Source organism: Apostichopus japonicus, chromosome 15 (genome assembly GCF_037975245.1).
Source record: "Apostichopus japonicus isolate 1M-3 chromosome 15, ASM3797524v1, whole genome shotgun sequence".
In the NCBI taxonomy this organism is placed as follows: Eukaryota; Metazoa; Echinodermata; class Holothuroidea; order Aspidochirotida; family Stichopodidae; genus Apostichopus; species Apostichopus japonicus.
In genome coordinates, this window is record NC_092575.1 from 20,877,543 (window position 1) to 20,889,873 (window position 12,331).

The window sequence follows — 12,331 nt, forward strand, 5'->3', positions numbered from 1 at the left end:
TGGTGGCGCGGATTGCAAAGTCGGCAATGACTATAACGTGGATCACAAAGTCGGTAATTACTATTATAAATTCATCCAACACGGCAACATACAGAAACGCTGTACTCAAAGCCGAAGACTTCGTTGGTAATAATCATGTGGTCAGCGGCGGCTAGACTGTCATTGATAAGAAAGGTTGCTATTACTAAACTCGTAGGGTCGGCACTGTTTGTCAATGTTCTAGTAAAAGAACATTCAACACTGAGATAAAATTATCTTTAAATGTTAAAATATGTTGTGTTTGATACAGAATTTCTTAACCCATACTATACAATAATCCATGCACCTGAAGCTTTGTAAGTTAGTTTATTATGTTGATAGGGGTAATAGAAGTTGGCTTTAAATAAATTTAAAAAAAATATGGAAGCATGTCTTTAACAAAATTAACTGCTTGTACAACAGATGCCGTAGAAGGAACACATTTATTTTGTTTTATGTATTCTGAAATATAGTCTTCATTTGACTACTCAAACAATGTATATAACATGCCAAACCTTACTCATTATATGAGTAGAACACCTGAGAAAGAATCTTACGCGGGTATCTACGAATTAATTACGTTACACATTCAGAGTCTATGCATAATACGTTCTTCAATACCGCCCTAATTACCTTTCGGGGGGAAACATTTCATACTGCAGTTTTGATCTTCTTTCCTTCTCCCCTCCCCTCCCCACCCCGCCCCCACCCCGCCCCCCCTCTCTCTCTCTTTCTGAACTTTGCTTTTCTTTTTGTCTCTTTGACCAAGCATCCAGGGTTGGATTTTTATCTTCTTCGAGGACTCAAGAAGTACTTTTTACAAACCGCCCTAATGGATTTAATCGCAAAGCTCTAGAAATATCGAATGACGAAGTTAACCTTATCATTGAGTGTGGCTGACAAGAAACTTGAAACTTGTTCTGGCCATTGATGTTAACATGATATATGTAGATGAGGCGAGGAGTGATAGCTTTAAAGCAGTTGAGAAATCCTTAAAACTGTATTCCGGGGTGATTCTGAGTTGGTTGAATTAATTTGTTTTACGTTTAAAGATGTTATTCGAGGTTAAAAGTCCATTATACATACAATGGATAGTTCATAAGCTTGGCTAGTCAAGTTGCAACTAAACTGATGAGTAATGAAACAAAATTGAAAACCAAGTTCGTTTTATATAGTATGATTAACATATATATATATATATATTATGTATTTATATATATATATGTGCTTATAGGTTGGGAGGATTTGGTCTAGAATATGAAAAACAGCTTTGGCTCTTCCTTTATATATATATATATATATATATATATATATATATATATATATATATATATATATATATATATATATATATATAAAGGAAGAGCCAAAGCTGTTTTTCATATTCTAGACCAAATCCTCCCAACCTATAAGCACATATATATATATATAAATACATAATATATGTATCCTGCAGAAATATCCTGCAGAAATAGACTTAATTCAATTTGGCGGCTGCATACCATTATAATCGTTTAGACTTCATAGCATGATTCGTGACGTGAGGGCGTTGTGGTCAAGTCGTTAAGGCAGTGGACTTGTGATCTATGGATTACAGGTTCGAGCCCTGGCCAGATCATTACGTTGTGTCCTTGGGCAAGGCGCTTTATCTCCATTGCCTCTCTTCACCCAGGTGTATAAATGGGGACTTGCGAGGTAACTTGTAAATATAGTTGTTTGCGCCGGTTTGTGGCTGCACCCTATGGGAAGTCCCCCGGGGACACGTGGTTGTGGTGCACTGTGGTGCCCCAGGAGAGATTGATTGAATTGTGCACACTTTGGTGTGTAGGTGTGACAAGTTACCAATGACCAGGGTTAAGTTGTAAAGTCGTGTGAGAGGGCCTTGGCCCTAAACAAGACTATAAACCTAAAATTAAATTAAATTAAATTAAATTCTTGAAGTTGATTAAATCCCTGGTGTTCACTTGAAAAGAACTTACAAGAGTTCATTCACACTAAGGTTATGCTATCATCATTGAATGTGCTTCTTAACGCGATCATTAATGTTGAGTAAATCCCTGATTTGTTTGCTCTAAAGTCCTCAATAGGAGTTTATTCACAGAAATAGACTGAATTCAATTTGGCGGCTGCATACCACTATAATCATTTATGCTTCATAACATGATTCTTTGAAGTTATATATATAATTATATATATAACTGAGGCCAGTATATAGAAAGGATAGCACAAATGACATTACTTTACAGTTTCACTGCCGAACTTTATTGAAAAAGAGAGAGGAAAAACATAACTTTTTAATACGTTTTTTTTCTTCAAAAGTTGAGTCAGCTTCACAATTAAAAGAAATATACATTTGAATTACATCTTACTTGCTTTATCAACAGATACTTAAAGGGATTCGAAGTAACCTTGATTAGAGGTTTGACTCCCATTGAGATTAATTTCTCAAATAGTACCCTGTTTTTTTTGTATTTTGTATCCATACGGTGATTATAAAGTCTACAAAGAAAATGTTTTTGTTGTGGTTCCTCTCAGTGTGGCCTTTATTATCTTAACATGTCTACATTATTACTAAAAAAAAAAAAAAAATTAATTTATCCAATTTAGACCATTTTCTCACCAAATGATGATTCATTTGCAAGTATAAGTAGTTAATTTGATTTCAATCGTCATATATATATATATATATATATATATATATATATATATATATATATATATATATATATATATATATATATATATATATATATATATATATATATATATATATATGTTGATACTAGATGAGACTAGTGGAACACTAGTAGTTGTAACTCGGAGTTTCACGCTTTATTGCGATCTTCAGACAACTGTTGTCTGAAGATCGCAATAAAGCGTGAAACTCCGAGTTACAACTACTAGTGTTCCACTAGTCTCATCTAGTATCAACATATATTCCGCTCTGTCCAATGGACATAGAGCACTCTGCGCCAAGATAGACGCCAACCTACTCTATATATATATATATATATATATATATATTATATTTGCAAGTATAAGTAATTAATTTGATTTCAATCGTCATATATATATATATATATATATATATATATATATATATATATATATATATATATATATAGGAATAACGGAAAAACTGTTAAACAACTATGCTGCATTTAGAGAAAGGCTGGATCTCGAGTGAGATACAATAATTGAATTAGGTAAGTGATTGGAAGTAAAACAGCCAATGTTTGGTTTTTGCAGAGCTTTCGAGCAAAACTAGCTCTTCTTCAGTGCATGATCACCGAAAGTGACAAGGAGTAGCAGGAATATATATATATATATATATATATATATATATATATATATATATATATATATATATATATATATATATATATATATATAGTTCCTTATGAATTCGAAACATCAGTCCTAAAGGTTCGTAGCACTATTTATATAGTCTTCATGGTTCATTAAGCTCTTTAAGAACAGTGTCATGCATCATGAATAATTCATTAACTGTGAAAAGACCCTATGATAAAGAATTATATATGCATTGATGTCCCTCATTGGTTTTCAATTAATTTTTGCATTAAAAGGTATTAAATTCCCTTCCCTGTGATATTGTCCAACTTATAAGATAAATTAAATTCATGATTAATTTAGGGGAACTTTTAGAGGATCAGTTTAAAAAAAAAAAACAATTTATTTCAGGTCATTTCTAGTTTGTAGTTCTTGATATCATTTAAACGATTTGAAATTAATCTCTGAATCTCTGAAAAGTTGTAAAACATTAAAGAAGGATATCCATAATAACTCTGTAGATGTGAATTTTTTTCTAAATAATTATAAAACAATTTTATTCAGTAATTTAACGCAATTGAAAAACAAAAGTATCTACTTTCTTTCTTTGCTGACAAATTATTAAATAAACATAAGATATTCTATACCTATTGAACTGTACGCAAAAGCATATCGACATTTATAATACACTCCATGTATGATTTAATCTGACTTAAATTTAAAAGGGTAAATAAAAACATGAAAACTAAACAGAAACGCACAACTTCACATCAAATAATACATATCAGAAACTAAGTACTCAAATTATTTGAGCCGATTTTACATTTCTTCCTCCCACATATAAATTTAATTATAAGACGTCGTAATTAGTATGCGTTCGTAAGGAAAAAGGGGTACAAAAATAAAATGAGGTTGAAAAATACCCCTTGATAATTGCAAGAGATTAATCGTCAAAATTCACCAAATCAAGATTTCAGGCAGAATCAAGTCTTCTTATTTAACTTGCAAATCAATGAATGAAAGATAAAAATTTTCTCAAAGCCACTCAGATCTTATGGTAATGAAGAGATTACCGTTACCAGTTAACTGTATAAATACATACTCGATATGAACATATACAGCTGGTGGCCCTGCAACGGGGAGTTAAGACGCGCTTATAAGTCATCACAGATGCATTAATAGTTCGCATTAATTTAGTTTGTTTTGTATATTCGTCATGGTTTATTATACCCCGAGTTTTTAGTTGAATAATTTTACGGATCTCTCCAGTTAATAGACCGATTAACTTAGATGCAGATATTAGCCAAAAATTTATTCTGAAAAGATGTCTCGCATCATAAGCCTTAAATTCCCTCACTTTAAATAAATAGAAGAAGATTAAAACGTAGTCCTATGGGCAACCAAAAGTGAGTGAAAGATCAGCGTGTCAAATGCCAGATTAACCTTTTTTACAAAAGCGTGACCGTTACATGGGAAATAGGCCACATTTGCACCCCTAGATATTCTGGTGTTGGACAACGTAATTTAAATTGAAGACAAAATATTCACCACTCTTAGCAATAAACCATTTTTTTGTCCATGTGATGAAATAACTTAGAAGGCTTTCTATATCTGAAGGGGGAAATAGAGTCCAGCTGTTAACAATATCTTGAAATTGGCGAGTTTCATTTTCGTCGGTATGGAATATCGTTTTCTTCCCTGCCCAGGAAGCGTCACATTTTTGTTGCCAGAATATCCTTTCAAAAGTATAACAGAGACATATAAACTTCTTCAATGATACTCATATAGATTTCTGGCTTCGATCAGTCGCTCATGTAGCGAATTAACCTTTCTGGTAAAATGATCAATTCGAGACTATAAAATATGATTCATCACCGACTTCACACAACATGACATATCAATCGTAATTAGCGATACAACACAGTTAGAAACCAATCTTAACCATTACCTGATAGCATAGCCTATCCATTGAATTAGTGCATGTGGTCAATGATAGGCAACAAACAAAACCGACAAAAGTATAATTACCACAAAGTATACACTAGTGATAAAGGACTGTGCATCATATATCGACGGTGCAGACTATTTTAATTATTCAATTCCTGACATTAAAAGTCATCGTAAACTCCACCACAACCTTAAAAGTACTCAATATAGAGTTGACTGTCCTATATGCTCACGGGAATACTTTTGCGGGTGCACAGTAACTTCACACCTTTCAACAAGTTCGCGTACTATTTACGTCCATAAGTAACCCACGTGTAATGAAACATGACATTTACATGTTGAAAATTTCAAATCTATTTATCATGATTTGAGCGCCTTGTTGTAATTTATAAAAAGAATCCCGCAACTTTAAAGCAGTTGATTTCATTGCGTTAGTTGCAGCTTCACCATCGCACTCTTAATCGGAAGTAATTTATAGTAACCACAAAGCAATGTTGTCATATGAGCAATAAAATCATTACTTTAATGGAATCAACATAACCTACATAATTAATTTACATAAATGTATACTTTAAGTGGTGATACGGGGGGGGGGGGGGAGGGGGCTTCTCGCGTACACATCCCTGGTATATTTCATACCATAAGAAGAGCGCCGTCGGCGAAGATAGCATGTTAGATGGGTCTTAATTCTATATACCTCCCGTTTGTGAATTCGTGAGCCTCGGATGGTCAGTTTGTTATATACCAATAAGATCATGGGATGCTTTTAACGGACAGAATTCCAGTACTAACATATTTGACCAAACAATAGTAAATGACTTTCTCAAGTGAAACATGATAACAGCTGGTGCCTAGAGTTGTTAAAATATATTCATGCACAGAGTCTGTCTCTTCTTCTCATCTCGCTTACTATAAAGGTCAATGATGATGATAAATATACCAACATGGGTCTTGCTAGGCCTGTATAGTAAAGAGATGACGTATACATTGTCTTTATTCACCAATACACGTTATCATACTCGCATGCAGGCAAATTTGAGGGAAGTAACCCATTTTAAAACTTTGTCTTCTACGTCATTTTCCACTTGAACAATTGAATTGGTATTTGGAAAGGGTGGGGTGTCTTTATCACCGAACAAGGTTTTTCGATGATTTAAGGGAAATTTTGAGAAATTGTAGTACTCTGCGAAATGGCCTTATACTATCTCACAGACAAACCCAAGTAGTGATCTTTAGCCTATATATTATAGAGATCTTTGCGATGGACAACTCTCCCATTACATCTAAGGAAATCATGCTTCTTGGTTGGGACATATCGCAGCTTAAAAACAAGACGTGTCGGACGGTTGTCACTTTGTAAACGTGTGACGTTATATTGTCACCATTAAGGAGAGTAAGTTGTAAGATGAATGGTGAACGTATATAAACAGTTTTGTCGATGCCAGTATCAGGTTACGTTAACAAGCTGAACTCTATTCCTGCTTTTAGATTCAACCACTTGAAAGGCTCTCAAAGGCCTGCATATGATGCGTATTTGACAACAAATATTGAGACTAGTAAGTGGGCGCGTTTATTCGTTTGTGTGGGGATGCATGTTAATTTAAACAAAAAAACATTAAAGTGACCAAATGAGAAGCGAAAACTTTATTTATAGAGACCAAACATTAAGGACTACAAAAATCATATAAAGTGTGAAGAAGGACGAAATGCAATAGTGCATTCTATATTATAGTTGTCCATCAAATCGCCCCCCCCCCCCCACGATGTTGTTTTTGTAAATATTCGGTTCCCGTAGTTACCGTCTCTTTATACATCTTACAATTGTTCCTTCTGCTACCTCCCCCCCCCCCCCCCAATGCACCCATAATATTCACATTCTACATACATGCAGTAATTACTAACTAGAATGTTACTTCACCATTATGTTTTCCATATGTTCTACAAAAAGCAAAATGTGTTTAGGACAAGACTTCAAAGAGTTTATCTAACAACACGCTCAAATATTTGCTCATAAAATAGCACCGTATACGTGGTGCGTTTATTCTTCAGCAAAACAGAACAAAAACCGTCATCTCATGTTACTTAACTTATCCCATGTTCCTTATCCCTTTTTCCCAATATTTTATGCATTCCTATATTATATATGTATGTATATACCAGAACTGCATATGTGAGTTCTGTAATCTTACGATTTATGGAAGGCCATCTGTCCCAATATCGTCTGTCATCTATATTTCATAATGCTTGTGGCTTCCTCGGAAGGTATGTCGTGACATGCTGATATCTCACCTCAAATATTCTATGCATTTCTACATTATAGCGTGGAATAATGTTATCAAACAGCTTTTGCTTTCAATACCCTGTTGTTTAAATTGCCAGAATCATTGACGAATAACACTGAAAACAAGACAGGCCTGAGATGAACACGATATGCTGTAACACGTTTTTACGAATGAATGGACAAGATTGAAACATGCCGGATCTGCATATGTGAGTTCTGCAGGTGGCACACTCCTATTAGCGTCTATATCAACCCGCCCCAAGTGTTCTCCTTCAGGAATAGTGCCATGGAGCAGGAGAACAACTTTTTGGCTATGTTATCAATAAGGATCTGCTTATTTTTGTGGATTGGATGTTGAAAAGCATGAAAAGAAGCACATGTGGTGCAAAAATTGGGTCACTGAGGCAATTTTAGACCAGTTTAGCCCTCCCAGGGGCAGCGTACGAAAATTGTTTACCACTGAGTAAAGAGGAATTTGTTTACAAGTGACGAAAACTTCAGGCTCTCGTTGCAAAAAAAATCTGCATGGTCATGATACAAAACATTAACGGTGCCATCCAGTGATGGGTAGCGTTTAGCCAATGAGAACTTCTATCTAGACTTAGAGACCACATTACTGTTGTGATTTAGTGTTTAAGTCAATGGGGCTTTTAATGTGCGTATGCTACCTGCAATCCGTGACTCACGGAACGCCATTTGTACCATTATCGTGTGCCAACTCAACTGTATCATAATGTCTGTGCCTTCCACGGAAGGTATTCGTGACATGCTGAGATTGTATTTGTACATACTAATATTCCAGTGTTAGATATCAGTGTGAACCGTGACTTGGTGATGACAAATTATAATATACTTCGGAACATATAATGCCTGACATATGCCTGACATATTGATACGAATGGCACTGGCCATGAACGCCGATAGCGTTTATTCAAGTGCTTCTCATATTGAAAAATAACTGTTGATTGTTTATTCTTTGGCATGTTGATATTGAGTTGTGACCTGTTGATTTTACTTCCGATTTACCGAAACATAACATGGAATTGATTTCAATATTGGCATGTTGATGTTAACATGTCACATGCTGACAGTTCCCCCCCCCCCCCCGTGGCACACTGAAAGTTTTCGCGATACACTGATGCCTTTTCCTAAAATTGTGAAAGAATCGGCGTTCCATAATAATTCAAATAATTCAAAGAGCTATGGCGTCATTAATAACCACAATAACATCAACTTGATATCACCTGTTTTACGAAAACAATTTTTTACTCTTCAATAAAAATGAAACAAACACAAAACCATTCAAACAATATAATTTTTTTCAATTTTTTTTGTGTTGAATTTGAGACTCCCAAAAAGGTTTATACTTTCGTCGTTCGTACGCTTGAGTGTGCAGAAAAGGAAACACGTGTAGGCCGCGTATTGCGGCGTACTGAGAAAACGCGTACGAACGCTTTACGGTAACGAGAATTAAAAGCATTATAAATAAGTGGATTAACGGAGGAGTTGACGACAAGAAGTGCTCGACAAACTGATTCTAAATTTTCATACATTGCACTCTCATGGAAAATGTTAATACAGAGTAACAGAAAATTTGGTGATACACAGAGTAGGTACACTAACCAATTGAATAGGAGCATACGCACAGCCGACATGCGCGCTTCTGCACTGCGCCGAGAATTCACGCCGTATGTCTTCTTCAGTGTTTTCAGGATCCAGAAGTAGAGGGCGCCGTTCAAAAAGACAGATATAACGTACGGTGCTAAATTTAATAGGAAAAAATACGCGGGCTTGACTTCGTCTGATTCACAGAACCGCACCGAATTAGGCAACGTGACGTTCTTTTCAGCCCAATTCCACCTGTAGCTGTTCGATGAGAATGTAAAAGCGAAGCCGACTGCTAGCAGTATAGATAAAACCCAAGGCATACCACAGAAAAAGATGTTGCGGAGATGTTTGGACAGTCTATGTTGAAATGGCTTACAGACGGCGAAATATCGGTCTATCGATATGGTCACAATGAATAGCAGAGAGGCTGCCTCAAACAGATGAACACTCCCCATCGAGACGTGACAGGCCCAGGGAAAGGGTGACCAGCTGAAATCGACTTGATACGGCGAATTGCGAATTAATAGTACCGACTGCGTCACTTCCGTGACCAGGAAAAATATATCTGCTAACGCTAAATTCACGAGTAAAATATTGATCCCGTTGTGAAATTGTTTCACTTTGTAGACTACCAGGAGGAAAGAGACGTTACTTATAAAGCCGAATAATGCTATGTATGGCACAACGTTGATTTTAATGAAAGAACTCAAAGGCGGATAGAACAAAAGTGATATATCCATCACGGTGATATTCCCCAAAGATGGTGGATCGGTAACAGCCGCCATCTTGAAACTCGTAATGTCCCTCTTCTGAAGATGGTTATTATTAAAGAATAGATTGAATGATAATTGAACGTAAATGTGAAAACGGATGAATCCAAGGTTATACATGGAGAGGTTTTCACAACGTGATGATGGCACCCATGTCGCATATCGTGTACCTTCGTAAGAATCCTCGAACTAAATTCATCGTTTTTTTCCCCTTCTCATTTACATGTTTGTTTTATACGATTCGTAACACACAAGATAGAGTTAACACAGGGGTTTGCACCTGTAGCTGTTTAACGTAGCCCAAGCGATAATTACGCCCAACGTTTGAGTTCAATACAATAGTATAGTCCGCTCATGCTATAGAAAGTTGCATTCTTGGTAAAACATTTACCAAAGATGTGATGCCTGCATTGTGCAACTGAACAGACATCTTATACCAAAGGTATATATAGATGTAAATATTTCGCAGCGATTTTGATGTAAGGCTGATCCGTTTTCTCGGAATGATTTTAGAGATTCCTCTCGTCTGATATCCAGCTGACACTCTGAGTATCAAATGTCCATCGAATCCTCGTTATGAAATAACTACTATGACTGGTATGATAATAAACTACCATGCATGATTGATACGTACGTTCATCGACTGTAACCAAAAAGGGCTGCCATGTGCGAAAGAAATTATCCGCCGATGTGAAGAAATATGTTGATGGGGGGAGGGGGGGGGGCTGATACACTATTTAATAAAGTTTGGCACGCTTGGAAAGTCTCGTGAGAGTACACATGAAAATAGCTGACAAAGTAACATACGAAAGATGATACAAAACTGACAGACTAATCGACAAAATTCATGTGATTTTTTTTTTACTGTTTAAAGTTTCAGTTGATCCGTACTAGTTATGTATACGGTACTTGCGTAAACTTTTATCATTGATGAAATCTCCCTTGTTGAACACTCAAACGCTTGTTTACTCCGTTCAAATACATGTTGCTGTTGGAAACATCATTATGTACCGTTATACCCACGAACTATAAGGTTCGATATTGTTGGATGTTCGTAATCTGAGATGATAAAGCACCACTACAATGCGATCACAAATATGATAGAGTATTTCTGACACCATCTATAAAGAACTTTTTAAAAAATGGTTGATTATCTCCATGCTTTTTACTTGCTTTGTTAATACAAGACGTTATTCACTTCAATGCGCGACAGTTAGAACTTTTATAACCTTTTCAGCTATTGACGTCTTCTGAATAATAAAAAGAAAAACTGGTGAAACAAACTTGTCGAAAGCGCACATTCAGGAAGGAAAATCAAAATAGTTTATCAATAGTCAATTGTTTCATTTCCAAATTTCATCATTTCAACCTTAAGAAAAGTCTAGTTCAAGACCCCATATGCTTCTACAATATATACGTATGCATGCAGGCCGCACTGTATAATGATGACATATCTCTAATTCCGTAATCCATAAACGAAATCAAAAATGAAGGAAATTGTCTCCAAAAGTTATAAACGAAGCCTTTTTCCAACTTTTCATTTCTATAATATTTTTGGGGAAAACAATAATCTTCTCAGTTTTATTTGATGAAGGTTTCAATAAAATACAATGCCATCGCTGACTGTCGTATGTGATTGGTAGCAGCGTCCCACGAGAATATGAAAAAGTAGCTTAAATGTTATAAATCCAAAATAGTATTCTGTCATTCACAAATTAAATCTCCGACTAAGCTATGTCAAAATGGGTTCCACGCGCCACATCAAAAACTTTATCCTATATCTGAGACGATATAGTCTTGAGTATCACGCAACACGTCTCTCTCTAGCGAATTCGATAATACACAAATTTATCATCTATTTCCGACGAGTTAACTGTCACAAAAATTCGGTTTCATTGCGTATAGTCCAGCGATCAGTCTTTTTGATGTAGCCTTTTAATTTTAACCGTCCGTTAACTTTGTCACATTTGGAAATACTCCAAGACAGTTCCACTAGATCAATGTGGACAGATCCAGCAGTAGTTCTTTGACTATTACTACGACTAGCGATGCATACTAGTAGTCTATGATACACCCGAAGCATTCACATGGGAAATAAATGGTTGTAGTCACTAAAATGGCCATAATTGTCTTCGGTAGTTTAACTGAAGGATTCGCTCGATTGTAACGTATATTTTGTCCACGTATAGTCTTATTACTCACACACACACGCACACACAATTACACCAAGGTAAATACCTAACTATTGAGAGCTTAATTCAGGGAATTGGCTGATTTTTGAAACGGGGGAAAGGAGACGGCGATACGAAAATATTTATACAGACAAAACTGAAGCATTTATAGGTAATTTTTAGACATATTAAAATGTGTAAATTGCTTCTTTTTATTGGGAGAGGGTAGGGGGGGGGGTGGAGGG

General features: G+C 35.6%; 1 protein-coding gene across 1 annotated transcript; it reads right to left on the bottom strand.

The window, feature by feature from the left end:
* Window positions 1–3,074: 3,074 nt before the first annotated feature.
* Window positions 3,075–11,968, bottom strand: LOC139981239 (neuromedin-U receptor 2-like). The gene has a single exon (XM_071993467.1). It carries the CDS (start codon window positions 10,033–10,035, stop codon window positions 8,899–8,901), a length of 1,137 nt encoding a protein of 378 aa, XP_071849568.1. The 5' UTR covers window positions 10,036–11,968; the 3' UTR covers window positions 3,075–8,898.
* Between the last annotated feature and the right edge of the window lie 363 nt (window positions 11,969–12,331).